Source organism: Patagioenas fasciata, chromosome 14 (assembly GCF_037038585.1).
Source record: "Patagioenas fasciata isolate bPatFas1 chromosome 14, bPatFas1.hap1, whole genome shotgun sequence".
Taxonomy (NCBI): Eukaryota; Metazoa; Chordata; class Aves; order Columbiformes; family Columbidae; genus Patagioenas; species Patagioenas fasciata.
The window spans coordinates 8,791,361-8,808,914 of NC_092533.1; the positions used below are offsets into that span (position 1 = coordinate 8,791,361).

Consider the following 17,554-nt stretch of genomic DNA (forward strand, 5'->3'; position numbering starts at 1 on the left):
TCTTTTGCAAGAATTAATTCCCTTGGGATAAGGTCACTCTGAGACAGCTTGTGCTTACTTCCTAGGGAAGGATCTGGGAAGTGAATCAGCTCACTGGGCTTACAGCTCTAAACAGAGAGCTCACCGAGAGCTGGCAGAGAAAGTGTACGTTTCTTGTGAGACTCCAGCCTTCAGTTTATATGACATCATTTACAATGAGTTTGTTGTTGAAACAATTTCATATATAAATACAGATGCATATCTACTTAATAAATATTTGACTTCTAGTGAAAACATTAAAACTGAAGATTAAAATGATTATTCAGATCTCATGTAATGTATATGTATGACTTTAAATGACTTTTTGGTTTACATACAGGCTACTGATTATTTTTTTAACTTATGAAGTAATGAACCATCAAGTAGTATTTTTCTATCATCTTTTATGACAATTCAATATTTTCATTCAAAACATTCTAAATCAACAATAAGAATCATCAGCCAGAACTCAGTTTTCCTACGAGACCCTATCAAGCGGGTGTTAGTTTTGCAGCAGTTAAGATGTTTGAAATCACTACGTGTTTGGAAAAGGATTAGTTGTACCTTAGCTTTTTCTCAGAAAGTGTTATATACAAAACCTGCCATTTAAGAAAATCCTTTCTTACATTTTCCTGAGGACATAGCAGAAAGCAATTGATCTACTATAATTCCACTAAGTGCTCAACTCACCAGTCTTCTCCATCTTGTGTTTTGAACTTTCAGGTCCTGGAAGGCAGGGGCAGGGCCCTTCACATCGAGCTGTGATGGTTTTGTCAGAAGTACATGCATGAAACTCCAGCTTGCACTAGAATAATAAAAAAAATCATATATTTTGATTTAGGGCAAGATATAAAAGCTGCAGCTGTGGATTAAATAAGAAATTGAATTTAGCAGTAATGGCATTGGACAGATTGCAAAAGTTCAGTCTCTATTGAAAATGCCATTGTTTTTATTATTACAGATAACAACAATAGCTACTTCCTATGCAGAGTTTTGCACGGCACTTCTAAATGTGCCTCATAAAGTGTTGTTATTGTTCTCTGCTTAAATATATGGAATCTGCAGCACAGAAAGTTGAAACAACTTCTTGCAGGTCACCTCAGAGATCAGTGGCAAAGAAGAAAAAAAAAATACAAGTCTTCAGAATCCTGTGTGTTTCCTACGCTGCATTACCATGTTTCAGGTGTGAAATTATGCCATCCATCACCTGTTAACACTAAATGATTTATTAGTTCAGCCTTTTGAGGATCTAGGAGCTCTCAACTTCCACTGCAAGCAATGGGCTTGGTCTGAATAACATTCACAAAGAGACAGCAATCCTCAAAATAGTGAGAACTGAAAGAAACAGCTCACCAGCTGATGAGACTGGTCCCTTCAACAACATCAGCTTCTCCCAACAAGGAGGAAATTTTAAGTGACTCTAGGAACTATAAGTTGCTTTAATAGTACCTTCCCAAGAAACAGCCATCCTTCATGCCATCAACTCCAGAAATACAACCGAATTGTAAGACTGAAGAGTGAAGATTAAACTATGAGCAGTATAGAGTTCCCCATATCTACATATTGTTACCTGTTTCTTTCCCTTCCCTAAAACCACAGCAGATGGGATTTACAGCACCTCTTGACAGTCACCACATTCAAACCAGTTAGGACAGCAGGACACATGCAGTATTGGATAAATGAGACAACTCAGGAGAATTAATATTGCAAAAGCATGCTAGTTTAAAAGCCCTGATTCATAACATACTGACTATTCATCGCCTTTGCTGTTTGCATTACATACATTTTAGCGCTGACTTTCCTTTAAGAGCTTTGTGCCTGTGTAGGCATCCTCTCTGCAGTTGCTGCCCCAAGGATATTTCCCCCAGATTGTGCCCAGCAGTGCAGTTACTGGAGACTGGACTGGTGTACTAATAAAGTAAAAACCAAAACAAATCCAAACCCCCAAAAACCCAAAACAGCACAAAAAAGCAGCAACAAAAATGCACGAGGCATTCTCTTTGTCTTGATACCTAATGAACTGAATTCAAACATGTTTGTTCGTGTTCTTCAAGCCCTAATTTTACATCAGATCAGAATCTGAGAGCTTTTAATGCAAGGGGGAGCTTTGCCGGCAGCACCAAGGCTGGTGCTCCTCCCTGCAGAGACTGCCTCCTGCCCCGGGAAACTGGAAATGTTGGGCTGTAAAATCCCTTTGATAAGTCTCAATTTCATTATAGATTAATTCTTTTTCATTTGAAAGTAGGTCAGCATGCTTACACAGTGTGATGCAATGTATTTTGAAATGTGGAGCTTTTTTGAAGGCCAAAGAACACCCAGAGTAAGACCATGGTGGTATCCAATGGGGATGCAGTGGGCAACTGGTACTCATCTAGCAACAGTCACTGACAAAAATCACAGCATCATCTTCTGTTATTTTGGTACAGTGGAAGCCAAGAGAACAGAACAGGATGTTGTTACAAGATAAATGCCTCCTGCTTTGAAAGTACTGAAAATATCTTGGCTTTGCCTCTGTTTGTTTTTGTTAAAAGTGCTCATCTTTGCCCAGGCTTTAATCTAGCAGCAGGAGACCATTATCCTGTGCCTATATCCTGCTCTGTTGACGTTATCTCCTGGCCATTCTGAACTTCAGTGCACCCTGCTGGTTGCATACTTTGTGATGTTCTGCCTGTGTAATCTAGAAAATGCATGGCCATGCACAAATGTGCGAGTTTAGCATATATTTTGCACTAATTTCTTGAAAGACCAAAGAGAATATCAGTACTTATTTTTCATGTTTGCCCCATAAATACCCTTTGCACAGAACATGAACCAAACAGAAAGCACATCAGAAGAGGAGAAAGAAACACTCTGAGCACACAATCCTGAAGGCAACAGCTCTTTTCCCTCAGCATATTTCGATAGTCAATATGTTATTGAGAACACAGGCATAAATCTTCCTGCAGCTAGAGCTGATCATTTAATGGCTTACAGAACATCAATTAGTTACATACTTTATTATGAATAATAAAAGTAAATTATGTCTCTAAGCATTACCAATTATACTTCAAATGCAACCTTTAAGACAGTAAGACCTATTTTGGGACTTATGTGCAGTTAAGAAATAAAGATCTTAACACTTGGAAACAGTAAGGCAAGTTTTTCCTCAGCTTTCCATATGATTGATAAAAATGACAAACCAAAAAGCTCAAAATAAACCAAAAAAGAAGCTGCTTAAAATGGGCTGTCTCTATGATCTGAATGCACAGGCCAAGAAGATCTAAACTTGAAGATCACAATGGGGCAGTGACATCCAAATAAATTTACACCTATGATTAACCACATTATATCCCCCACCCTACTAGTTTGGGATGTTGGTCCATAAATGTATTCATGGAACTGGGGTGGCAGCTCAGTGCTGGGGGAAGAAGATGAAAGAACTCCATCATTTAAAATATTAAATTAGGATAACACTGATTAATTTTCAACATCTAATCACTATACATAACTGCTTTTTCTTTCCCTAAAGAGAAACATGGAGATATCATACTTCACATCTGATGTTATGCTTACTACAGTAACCCACATGAGTAGCTTAACAACCTATCAGCCTCCAACAACAAAGCGACAGTGCAAGTTTTGCAGACAGAATCCATGAAGCTCCTTGCAGTGATTCTACACAGTCTAACCAGGAGCAGTCCCACAGTTTGGGGCTGGTCATCTCCGATTTCAGGGGACCCATCTCACTGCTGGTGTGACTGGATATGCCGTGACTCTCTGCTGAGCTTTTCTCCTAGTAGAGCTCCCTGGATCCTGCCAAGCTTCATTGTTTCTTTGCCACCTCCCTGGTGTTTGAACTGCATTTGTTTACTATGAACCCCAAGGCTCACATAAACATCTCTAAACTATTTTACTGCAAATGGAAAAGCAGCTCTGTTATTTGTTGCTAAATGTATATGGAGCTCAATAAAATATATGAGGGGAGAAATGGTTGAACATATTCATGGAAAATTCATAAATTAATTTATTCAACTAAGATGTGGGAAATTATTGCAGAGTGTGTTTTGGCTAAAGTGTTCCCCTGAGAATCCACTACTCATATAATGATTCCCTCTTTATTGTCAGTGAATCTACAGCAATGTGTTTTGCATAAGCATTCACATTTGAGGCAGAAAGAAAAAATAGCTACATAAAATTTATTGCCAGCTATTTTATTCTTGTCTGTCAGTCTCTAGCCTGTACACCCTGTTAGAGCAGAATGGAGATTTTTTTTTTTTAAATGATGTAATAAAACAGCATATCTCTGTCTTTATAATAGCTTTCAACTTTTGGCAGCCAGGTTTTGATCTAACCTGTACGTATGTAATATTGTCAAATAAGTTAATACAATCTTTTACACATGGGTGTATAATTTGACTAATTAATATTTATATGATAAGCTTAATACAGCCTGCAGACTGCATTAATGACATGAAGAGCTTTGCACTGTGCCACAAGGATGAGGAAACAGGAACACTACCACAATGCTCCTGACAGCAGAGATGGACTTGGTGCACAAACAGTATTTGATGCATTAACTACAGCCAAGAGGGCCAACCGTGTCCTGGGTGCATCCAGCACAGCGTTGCCAGCCAGCAGGGCGGGGATTGTCCCGCTCTGCCCTGCGCTGGTGCAGCCTCACCTGCAGCTCTGTGTGCAGGTCTGGGCAAGACAGTATGAAAAGGATACAAAGCTACTGGAGAGTGTCCAGAAGAGGCTACAAAGTTGGTGAAGGGTTCGGAGGGGAAGCCACACGGGGAATGGCTAAAGTCACTTGTTTTTTTTCAGCCTGGAAGAGACTGAGGGGAGACCTCATCACAGTCTACAGCTTCCTCACAAGGGGAAGAGGAGGGGCAAGCGCTGATCTCTTCTCTCTGGTGACCAATGACAAAACCCAAGGGAACAGCAGGAAGATGTGCCAGAGAGGTTCAGGTTGGACATTAGGAAAAGGTTCTTCACCCAGAGGGTGCTGGACACTGGAAGAGGCTTCCCAGGGAGGTGTCATGGTCCAAAGCCTGACAGTGTTCAAGAAGCGACTGGAAAATGCTCTCAGATACATGGTGTGAATTTTGGGGTTTTCCTGTGGAGGGACAGGAGTTGGACTCAATGATCCTCATGGGTCCCCTCTCAACTCGGGACATTCTATGATTCTGTGTTACACATGCTGGGATGAAGAGTAGCAGACTGTGCACATTTCTTCACTGTGATTCTAATTACAATTCATAGGGGAAGTTACTGTCAGATCCTAGCCCCGACAGCATCTTTCCTTAAGAATGCAGATGTAATTGAGAATCTGCTGCAGGTGCCCCAGATAGCCTGGGACATACCATGTGTCTAACATTGCTCCTGGTCATAGGGCTACAGAGAGGACAGACAATAGGAACACTTTGCACAGGTTCAGCATCCTGGACGATCTCTCAGTGCTAGGAACAAACACCAGGTAAGGGGATGAGGAGACCTCACACTCTGCTCTCGGCTCTCCAAGACCCTAATTTGGTCTTAATGCATAAAATTTGTCATACAAAATCTGTCATTGAAAATTTCCCATAGTTATGCTACTAAAGCAGAAAATGTAAGCTTCCAAAGTTAATTGCTTCTGTCATTAACTGAAATGTGAATTAAAAAGGGGAGAATCATGTTTTTTGGTAAGAGTATGCAGGAATAGGCAGACAACATACGTGATGAAGATAAAATACCATAAAATCTCTTCCTCAAAAGACTGAAAATTGGAATAGGAGTTGAACTTTACAGTATACTAGTTAAAATACATGTTAAAAACCTGAAATGTTACATCTTACTATTAGCAATGGCTCTAAAACACTGTTGTTCAACAGTGCTTTTGCCTGGAAGATGTTGCATCTTCTTTAGCGCCCTGCAGCTTTTTACATTTCCAGTGAGAATTATTTCAGCGCAGTGTTTGTTTTATAGTACATCTTTTGTTCACTCACCGTCTTCTAAACTTCAGATACAAATAACAAAAGCCTATTATTTTCCACCTTATCCTTTACTCAGTACTTGCCACTGGCAGAAGCTAAACCTTCCCAAAATTACTATATTTTTTTTTTTAGTCCAGAGTTTCTTTGTATCAGTAGTTTTTCATACCTATCTCTCTTAGCAGATAATTAGAATGCATTGGAATTCAGACACCCATTTGAGAGGGGTTGTTTGTTTACACGCTTTAGAGCAGTGCTTGCCATTGCTTCCCAAGCTAGGACTCTTATCAGTATATTCTTTATAAGCCCCTGTTTCCAGTTTTCATCAAGAAAAAAAAAATATATATATTTATATTTGGAACACACTCAGACCAAAAGATTATTTTTTCCTACTTGGCACAAGAAAAAAAAAGAAAGGTTCAGTATATTTTCTTCAAATCCCTAAAGAAATGTCGTACAATGCACTCCCATTGCATCCTGCTGAACACATACTTTAAAAAGTTTTAATGGGAATTCTGCAAACTTTTTAGGCTCCGTAAAACCTGAAATCCTGAAAATGGCCACGCAGTTGGGAGACAGCAAAGTCAACCACATTAATTCATGTTTCTAAAAAAAGTCAGGCAATAAAGTCCCCATAAGAGTCTCCAATTCTGGGCTAAGTGACAGGGTTGGGACAGGACAACGGCGCTCTGTGCCTCAGGTGGGCACTGACAATGCGGACCAAGCTCTGCTCCCAGGACTGACCACTTGGGCAGGTTTTACACTGGCAAAAGTAGCTATTCTGTGTCCAGACTAGCACTGTGACTAGCTTGTAGAGTCATCTAATTTCTCTGGACAGACAATACACAGGTGCTGCTCTCAACTCGTAGCAGCTCCTGTCACTGCAATCAAAAATAAAGGCAAGGCTGAAATAAACCAAAAACAAACACACAAACCAAACCCAAAACAAGCAAAAAAACCCAAATCAAACACAGTTATTTTCTATTAGAATAGCTATCAGGCAAACATACAGCACTTTATTTTTGCAATAAAAGCTGTACGAAGATATCTTAAAAACCTGGAGTTCTAATTAGAAGCTCTGCTCTCCTTATGAGAATATATAGCTGCTGTTGATATTAATGAGAGTTATGCATGCATACCGGTGCTGGAATAAACTCTAATTAGCACAATCTATTATGTAAATACATACTGAGCCATTTTTAAACTGTATACTAGCTGTAGTTTTGAGTCATAGAATCATAGAATGGTTTGAGTTGGAAGGGACCTTCAAAGCTCACCCAGTGCCACCCCTGCCATGAGCAGGGACATCTTCACCAGCTCAGGTTGCTCAGAGCCCCGTCCAGCCTGGCCTGGGATGTCTCCAGGGATGGGACACCCACCACCTCTCTGGGCAACCTGGGTCAGGCTCTCACCACCTTCAGTGTAAAAAAATTCTTCGTTATGTCCAGCCTGAATCTCCCCTCTTTTAGTTTAAAACCATCACCCCTTGTCCTGTCACAACAGGTCCTGCTAAAAAGTCTGTCCTTGTCTTTCTGATGGGCCCCTTTTAAGTACTGAAAGGCTGCATTGGCTCAGAAATTCCCCTTTCTGGAAGAAATGACACAAGGGACCTTATGATATCTCAAGTAAACAACAAATATTTAAGAAGGTCTCTTATTGCACACTTAACTGACAGTTTCATCATCTGCTAGAAAGAGAGAACAGCTTCCAGGTGTGGGGTCAAGGAGAAACAGATCTGGGTTACAAGGCACTGATATTAAATAGGCTGAGCAGATTTATGCAGCTGAATGCAGCAACACGAAAAGGTCAAATGCATGAAATCTCTGTGGACCACAGATTGCTCTACACTGCACAGCTCTGCCCCCTGCAATCCTGTAGCTCCATGAGGGAGAGCTACAGGACTTTGCCTTCAGTGTAAAATTAACCACAGAGCAGAGGGAAAGCATGAGACCTGGACAATCTTTAAATATCACTCAAGTCGGGAGATCACATCTTTAATATTGCCAACTGCAGGTGCTCCAAAGTGCATAGTTCAGGTCTCTAAAATTTTGGTTTTCAATTTTAAGATTTTAAAATGTAACTTTCTTAATAAAAAATTCAGCTGCCTTTTTTTTTGTTTTGTTTTGTTTTAAATTAGGTCCCAGCCATATACAAAATGCATGGTTTGGGCTCTTACAGCATAAGTTTAAACAACACCACCAGAGCAATGAGAAAGACAGAAGGTTCATCTTCCAGGAAGAAACAATCAGTTCCTGGTCTGGTCTCCAGAAAAGATCAAGCTGAGCTGCAAGAGGCAGCTATCATACAATTCAGGATGGTATTAACTGCATATTTTGTAGCTCCACACTATAATTAGAACTGTGCACACCTCTAAAAACAGGTTTCAGAAGAGAAGAAGGGGCACCTTGTTTTCATCAGTTAAAGTCAAATAGTTGTTTTAGAAAACCTAGAAAGAGTTCATGCCTCTTTGCTGCCTTAAAATTCATGGAGAGAGCCTTAAAAGAGAGTCTGTGACTGTGGGGTGCCAGTGCTACACACTGCAGCCTGGGGAAGGGGGAGGAAGGGAGCAGGGCAGAGCCATGGGGACAGGGACAGCAACTGGAAACACTCCCCCAGCCACGACTCTGGAGCCAAGTCTCCCACCACACTGCCACTGGAGCACGGGGCAAACTCCGCTCTATTCCTACACGTTCTGCCATTAATTTGTTTCTAAAGGACTATTTGGTTGAGCTTTCATACTTGTAATTAGAATAAAAGTAGTCAAAAGCTTTGCTGGTTATAATTAACCAAAAAAGAAGAACTGCAAACTTAAAGAAAAATAGTGATTTTCCAAGCTGACTGATAGCTCATGAGTTGTTAGGGGGACTGCTCATAGGCATGTTGAACCATTTCAGTGTTTGAATGGCAGGGCTGTAAACCAAGGAAATCATCATGTACTCGTGCTACTGCAAACTTACAGACAAAGCAAAATTGGCTCATTTGTGGATTTCTGGGCATACCACTGAAGGATAAAATTCTTTTTAAAAACACAATTGCCCTAAGAAATAGCTAGCAATCAGCTCAATGTGAAGCAGGAATTTTTACAAAATGCAGTTAATTGCATCAGCTAGATGATATGGCATCTAAGGTCACAGCACCAGATATTGGGGGCAGAGGACACCCACGGGACCATTTATCAACACAATATAACAATGAAAACAAATGGTTGCTATTTTGTGAACAAAAAAGAGACTAGCCCTAGGCACCAAAATCTAGCATGTCATATTGAAATTAAATTTATTTTTACAAGTAATTTAGATGCCGGTTCTGGAAACACTCAGGTCGGGGGGGTGAAGGGGAACATATCCCAGTTTATTATCTTATGAGAAATTCGGGTGCTTATTGGAGCAGTAGGGGCCAAAGACAGCTGGAACTTAACACAGAAGAGTCGGTTCTTAAGTGGAAACATTCATGCAATGCTGATTTTGACTTTTCCTTCACTGACTGAAGAGAGCAAGACAAGCTAAAAGGCAAATGAAGACAGAACAGCTCTGTCGCTATGAATGAGTGAGTCAAAATAAAGACACCACCCTGCTTTCCTCTGACTCTACCTGCTTTTATTTATCATGCAATGGCTACTGTGAGGTAGGTACGTGCTTGTCCTCTCCCCAGCAGAGTGACATTCTTAGGTTGAAATCCGTCCTTCAGCCTGTCATTTGATTTTGGTGACTCTACAGATAATTTTGGAGTACCAAGGTCATCCCACCATCTGGGCTGTCCGAGTTAGTTCCTTGTGCACCAATGCAGGAGCTGAGGAGATGATGCAAAGTCCCCATCCCCGAGGAGCAGCTCTGGCTCCCAGGCAGCCCAGCCAGAGGCAGCTCCTGCACCTGAGCCTCTTCCTGTGGTTGGCACTAACTCAGGGATCTCTGCAGGATGCTCCATTGTGTGGCATAATCATGTGCTTTGCCTGGTAACTACTGCTATGAATTGCCTTTGGAAATGCTAATTCTCCAGTCAGGAGTATTTGCAGAATCATAATCCAAATGCAAATGTAGGTGGAAATGCTGGCTTATTTAAAAAAAAATATCTTATAACCCATATCCTATATTCTCATACAAAAGCATTTCCTGTTGCTAAATGTCTATTCCTTTTTCTTCCCTTAGGATTTGCATGATAGCTCAACTAATGATGATAACTTTCTAACTGCACATGGGAGTTTTTACTTTCCAGTACACTACCCCGTTCCAAGATGTGGACTTTAAAAATCACTTTCTTACTGCATTGCTTTCATTCCTATATATATTATATTGCTTTTGTCTCAATGAAATAATTCTCTATTCTAACTCTTCGTAATTACAAGCTGAGAGTTCATAGCTAATAGCAGTATTCAAAGTGGAAAGAAGCTATTTTTTTTTTTTTTTAATAGACGCAAGCCATCTTAGTTTAAAAGTAAAGAAAATCACAGGAAAATAACTGGAGAGTTGGAACGATCGATGCTGCTTGAAATGTACTTGCCATGTAACTGAGATGCATTCTCGTTCTGTAGCCAATTACTGATCACATGAGAACGATGATTTGTCATTTTTACTTGCTTCAAATTACTAAAGGCAATTTAATTTCTCTCATGGAGACGACACATCAGATAATGTGAACATAATCAAGAGGTAACGATCTGTGGCTCTATGCACACACACATACTACAGTTACCAGCTAAACAACTGCCTGCATATGGCAGAGGGGAGGCAATGCAAGACATTCAGAGCCCCAAGCACAGGGTTTCCACCCAAGCAATGACATTTTCAACTGAGAAATTTAGCCACACCATGCAACTGCATCTAGATTTTGGATGAGGTAATGCTCCGTCTACTCATTCTCATATTCATCTGTCCATACCTGGGCAAAAAAATGGCATCTGGTGACCACTATAAAGCGTAGACATGTTCTCTTCAGTCTTTTATGCAATTGGTATGATGGTAGTACCTCAGCATCTCAAAAACCTCTCAGCCAATGCTTCTCATCAATTAGCAACTGCCTTCTCTAGGAGAACTGTAGCATGTCAGGACCCTAAAGAAAGGTACTGGGTATTGGCATTACGTGAGGGTCTTGTATTTAGTACTGTATTTACAGTTACTTTAAAACATCTGATGCACCCGCCAGTATGCTATTAGGGACAAGATTCCGATCGCTTTGGCAATACAGGCTGAGAACAGTTCAAAACTACAGTTTAACCCTCTCTCTGATGTATTTTTACAAATGACAGTTAAGGAAAAGTTGCTACTACACCTACTTCACCTCTTGAAATGCCGGTGAATTAGTCTATTGAGTTTGTTCTCTGCTGCCTATTCCTTCTCAAGCAACCTTGCCAGAAATAAGAGTAACACGTAAACTAGCATATCGTGCTCATAAAGTTTTGTGCTTCTTGGGGCCTGTGTTATAAAACTGGAGAGAGGGAGGAAGTATCTGGAAACATCTAAGAGCCCACATGGATGAGGGTCTGGGGAGCTTCCAGGAGAGACTGAGAGGAGAGAAGGAGGGTCAGGCTGGGTGCTGTACTCTGGGCTTCTGAGCTTAAACATCCTTAGCTAGCAATGATTTATTAAAACTCACTGTATTTTTGTTTCTAGAATGAGTAAAAAATGGTAGTGGGGGAAAGAAGATGCATATACACTAAAATGGCTTGCCTGAAAAATCAGCAGAGTAGTGAGCAGCTGAAGTGTATACTTTCTCAGTACCAAACTCAGTGGTTTACCTGTGCTATGAGTCAAATGCCAACCACACAATCCAGTCCTGAAGTGTCTCTGTAAAAGTGGAAATGGGAGGTTTTACAGCACACGTGCATGATTCTCAAATGGTGTGTCATTCTCTGCCAACCAAACTTTGCCTTTCCATGGGAGAGGTGAAGATCAGTCTGGGTTCTTTTGTTCCCAAATAATATAACTGATATTAAATTCCAGGAGGTCAATCCTCTTCTCCAGAACAGAGTTATCCCATTCCTTTCTCATCAAATCTATTAGATTAACTCATCCACAATAGGTTTGCCCAAGTTTCATTGACCACGATGTGGTCCTAGCACTATTCATTCCTTGTAACTGATGTATCAAACATACAGTATCAAGTAAACTTTCAGATCTCAGAGACTGTTTTTTGTCTGTTGCTTACAGATAAAGCAGATCCAAAGTTTAAGTACTAATACAAAGTAAACAGCACTCTGCAGTACCATTGCTCTGGCTGCTTTCAGAATAGCAACAAGATTTAAATGCTAAGAATGTCATCCTATTTTTTAATTGACTTCTCAGAATTTTCATTTTGTGAAGAATAAATCAAAACAAAAGCCAAGCTATGTTATAAAATGCTAAAACAAAACATTTGGCAGTTACTAGCAAAGAAGCTTCGAGACTGTATTTTGAAAGCATAGAAACCAATGAAGAGTAAGCTGGCTTAAGCTTTGAAGTTAAAGCTTTCAGCAATGCTTCTGATTTCTAAAGAATACAATAGAAACAAGGAAAAACTTAAAAAAAAAAAAAAGAAAGGAGAAAGAACCAAACCTCAGGCCTAGTTCAATGCTCAGTGAATCGACTCACTGGGAAAGACACCCATACAATGCAAGCAGAATTAGTCTGTTTGCTCAGAAATCAAGTAACCACAGCTAATCCTTTTGCAGTATTATCCTGTTTCGGCCTTTAATAAATCTGCTTTAAATTAAAGATGTACCCAAGCCAAGAAACATCTCCTTTGATGTTTTAAATGGCTCAAATAAGCTGTTTGCTGGTAAAAGCTCAAAATACAAATTCTGAAGCTGAAAAAAAATAGTCATTTTTCTGTGCTGAGAGGCTGGTGCCTCCCAGGAAGGTCAGAGCTTTTAGGATCACAACTTTAAAGCACCTCAAGCATTGGCACATCTTTTGCCCATGCATAAAGGGAAAACAAGCCAGTTACCCAAAAGCAGCTAATTCCCTTGTTTTATAACCCTTGAACACATTGTCTGGGTAATGGAACAAGAAATTTTACATTTTAACTGAATACAGGCATGGGGCTTGGAACAAGGTAATGAAATTAGTGCAAATGACATTTTTGTTTAAGCTTGTGTAATTACCTATGAGTTGGCATAGCAAACTAAGATTTTCTTGTTTCCTCTTCCTGTCAAAACCACAAATTTCGATGCTTGAACTTTGACAGATAATTCATAATGGAAACATCAGAATTTCTGCCATTTTGACTTTGGCTGAAGAAAGGAAAATTTTAAAACTAATATTGGCTTTACATGTAAAACCTACAACAGGCAAGCTGCACTAACAACAAAAGTAATCAGGTTGTCCTTAGTGCAAAGGTAACTGTAGACAGACAAGTGTATGTAATTGATAGGGTTTTAAGTTGGAACCATCACATGCCAATTTGTTTGATTGGGCAGTCACAAATCTGATTCTAATCAAGTCAGAAAAGGAGCCCTGTGATTACCATCATTAAGATTGGTAGCTTTTTTCCCAAAGAACAAATTCTGTATTTGCAATCCCTACTTATTGCTGACTTCTTTGCAAGTGTATTTTCTCCTCAACGCAAAAGCGTTCATTGCAGTGGGGCAAATCATCAACAGATGGCTCAAGAACAGAAGGCTACTCAAACTTAGTTGCTTTATGCTTCGATCATCCCCTTCAATGGAAATTGTTGCATCTTTAGAGGGAGAGTCCTGTGAACCTCCTGGAATTTTTCATAAGCTACATAACTACGCAGATGTCTGCAGGTACCACGGTTAAATAATTCAGTGTCCCGCAGCCCCTTCTTGGTCCCCTGGGTAACTGGTCTGGCACAACAGAGTTAACCATGGGAGAAAGCCACATAGCTATGAAATACAGTGCCCACTCTCACCAGGATGTGACCACAGCATTTGTCTTAATTTCCACTTTTCCCTCGGCCTTTCTCAGCCATGCGACCTTGATCTTGTAAAATCTGAACGACGCAGATGCAGGAATTATTTTCAAAGAACACAGGGCAGAAGACCCTTGTCTCAAATATGTCTCTTGCAAAATAATTCAGCTCAGAGGGCACACACCTTCTAGGTCCCAGTGAAGTATGAACTGACAGACAGGAGTTAAAATTATTGAAGGTGGAAATTACTTAAAACATTTTTAATTACATTCACTATAGAACAAATAAATACCTCCATTTAAGACAAGCTAAATTACAACTTTTTCTGATTTCTTGTAGTTTTCACCTGAAGCAGTACATATTATTTCCCTGCTTACCACTTTCTGAATTCTCATTAACCTTTCTGTCAAGACTGCATTAAACATGTCTTGTTAATTCACCATGTTCTTTGAGAAATCTGACATGGAGATGACAAATGCTTATCTAAAAAAGCCCTTCTGATTTAATGAAGTGCATAACAAGAAACAAAATTCTAGTTTACAACACAGCTTTGATTTCAGCTTTGCTACTTCAGAGAGTTCAACAAGAGTGTCTCTGAATAGCCTGAGCATCCATCCTTAAGGGAGCAGAAGGAAAGGTCATGGACCCTGAAGAAATCTAAAGGCTTCAAGAATGTCCTACAAGATTGAAGCATTTTTACTATTCTAATATTGCATTTTTACAGCATATATACCTCCCAAATAAAAAGCCTTTACAATTAATATGCACTGCTCTTATTTTCACAGTTGCCATTAGGTCAAGGCACTAAATTTCTCAAGAAGGTTTGTAACCTTGTGGACATTTCTTGTGAAGAGTGGTTGCAATGTTAGTGCAACACAAAGCACAGCATGAACACTTACATTCAGGTATTTTTTGTAAGAGAAATATTGTATGTTCTATAAATACAAGGAAGCTAACATAGCATTTGCTAATCCCCCCAAAAGATCCCAAGTTTAGTTTGACTAGTATAAATGTGCTACATCTATCTTACTAAATATTTTTGAAAAATATTCAGTAAGACAATTGTGCAATAACATTACTGTTTATATGCCTTCTTTCATCTACAAAAGAGTCAAAGTCCTATGTATTTATAAGAGTATAAATATATATGAGTATATATATTGCTCAAATGCAGCCAATTCTGCAACAGGAAATATCAAATGCTCTGCACACAATATTATGGGTCATTTAAAGGGAGTGATATTTAAATCCAGAGAGATGATAAACAACGAGTTAACCAGATTAGAGTACTGAACATACACTGTAATACATTGGGCTTTCAGACTTTTATTTACTGGCTCTTAAAAATTTAGTCCATTGTAGCATGACTTTTAAGACTCTTTCATACCTTTCTAGACCAAGCAAAGGAATTAACAGCCCCCATGTCAGATGCTCACAGATCAGCTGGTAGATTCCCCTGTTTGCTTAAAAACATAAATCAACCAACACAGTAATCCTTCTACAGAAACTCATTGGTTCAGACTACAAAACTGGTTCTTAGTAAATCTCATGTTTGTACTGGAGAAGCACTTTTATTGACCTAGGTTGGTGGTGAGTGGTACTAGATGTGATAATAAAAATAAAACTCTTGTCTCTTAGCACAAAGAACGGTTGGAAGCAAATTATTTCAAGTTGGAAAAGCCTATGAGCAACAAATTCTGTAAAACAACAAAACCAAAAACCTTATAGCTGAATGCTACAGATTTTATAGAGAAGTCAAATAATTTTCCCACTCATTTCTGCTAACAGTTGCACATAATGAGGCACATCGACTGGTCAAAACTCCTCAGTTTTTCTTCATCTAACAAACAAACTTAAAATCCAACAAGTTTATATTAAGAAAACTGTAAGAGTAGAACTGCAAAAGGTGTCATATAGTCTGGACGCTAGCAAAATTACTAATTCTTGGGATTAATGTATTCCAAGTCTCCAGCTGGCCTCTGTACAGATAAGCTTTGTGGCATATCTTATTATTCTCCAATAAAAATTCATTAAGAATTAGTGAAACTTATTAGTAAAATGTTGATGTTATTTCCCAGAGAACTCAGACTCCAGAAGATTAAAAATATTTTCCTGCAATGCGATGTACAATGACCTCATAAATATTAGTAGACCCTTTGAACTGGAAAATGCCATCTATTCTAGCTTCTGTGTAATATTACAGGACCGAGCAAAATAGAATACATGAACATTCCTGCTGAAGCTTAACTCTTTAGTAGTCTAAATAAAACTGAAGTTTGACATCATTTGTCCATGCTTCAAAAGCCCATGAAAAGCATTTGGAGAATGCATTTACACTTCTGAAAGGGATTCAGCTGATCAGGCTAAGATTATTTCCTAAAATATAAACAGCTCATGAACCAAAAGATTTACCTAAATAATAAATCAGTGTTTTTCAAAATAGTGGTAAATAACCAGTTATACACCATTGATATTGCACTGTTTAACCAGTAAGAGATTTTCGTATTTTTTTGAAACTCCCTTTGAAAAAGCTATTGTAATAGAATAACACAGCAAAGCTTTCATGTCTAATACCGTGCAATTTGTTGACTAGTAATGCATTTATTGGTATGTGCACTTTTTTCTCCATTTACCGTTTATGTCAATGTTACACTAGTTCCAAATGGGTGAGCGCAAGGCCAGTTGCAGCAGTTCACACTGCTGTGATGCTCCAGAAAAAAAAGCTCCTCGCAGGTCTGAGGCATTCCTGCATGTCCTCAGAACTCAGAAATTACCCTCCTAAATGGCAACACATCACCCTTCCTGCAGACTGTAATAATAATAATACTGTAAATTACTGCTGGAGCTCCATCAAACTAGAAGTCAAAGATGACTGCTTTTTTGGAACCAGTTTCTGGAATACTTCAGTATTAAGCCTTGAAACCATCTATTGCAGTTCAAAAAGAGCTGGATACTGTTTCTGCCTCAGTACCTGAGTTGTCCAGAGGATGTCATCTTTGAAATGCAAAAAATTGAGACAACTTTGCTCAATTCTTCCTCTTACAATTGAAAAATTGGGTCCTAGATGCACCAGTGACTGAACATGCTTTGGACAGACACTATAACCTCACCTTTCCTCATCTGGATTTGGAAAGCATCTAACTCCCTGTAGAATCAATGAGAGCGAGGTTAATCCACCTGATGATTATTTGAGATATTTTGCCACATAATTAATATCCACAGTGACTGTAAGTGATGTTTATAGAGTTGACACATTGCAAGTGTTAAAAAACCACTAAGTTCTCAGGCTGGGTATTTCCCTGCTTGCCACACACTTTACAGACTAGCCTTCTTGGTCTTGTAGTGCTACCAGCTACCATTTGAGCTGGTCCTGGAAGGACTGTCTTCAGCATTTGAGGGTTCAAATGTCATTTTGGCAGCAATATTTTTCTCTTGAACTTTATGGAGACTGTGAGTATTTTGATTGATGACCATCCTTGAAGATAGCGGGATAAAGTGTGAGTTATTTTAGCTGTTTGTTAGCTCACACAATCAATGGGACATGTATGTACATATATTGAAAAATTAACTGCATTAAAATAGCATGGTTGGGATGTCTGAATCCTCATTGCCATGGGGAGGAATTATCGTTCTAAGTCGGTGAGTATTGTCCTCCATCTCTGTGGACCGCAGCCTGACCAGCGTGATGGATACAGCCTCACTGCCCTTACGCATTCTCCTGATTTCTTGGTTGTCTCCTC

At 39.3% G+C, this 17,554-nt stretch overlaps 1 protein-coding gene across 2 annotated transcripts in view; it reads right to left on the bottom strand.

The window, feature by feature from the left end:
- SPOCK1 (SPARC (osteonectin), cwcv and kazal like domains proteoglycan 1) overlaps window positions 1-17,554 on the bottom strand; it is a 275,752-nt gene that overhangs the window by 55,351 nt on the left and 202,847 nt on the right. For both annotated transcript variants that reach the window (XM_065849049.2, XM_071814742.1), the window contains exon 6: window positions 709-823. In XM_065849049.2, the coding sequence (XP_065705121.1) occupies window positions 709-823 (115 nt within the window). The remainder of the gene's footprint in view (window positions 1-708; window positions 824-17,554) is intronic.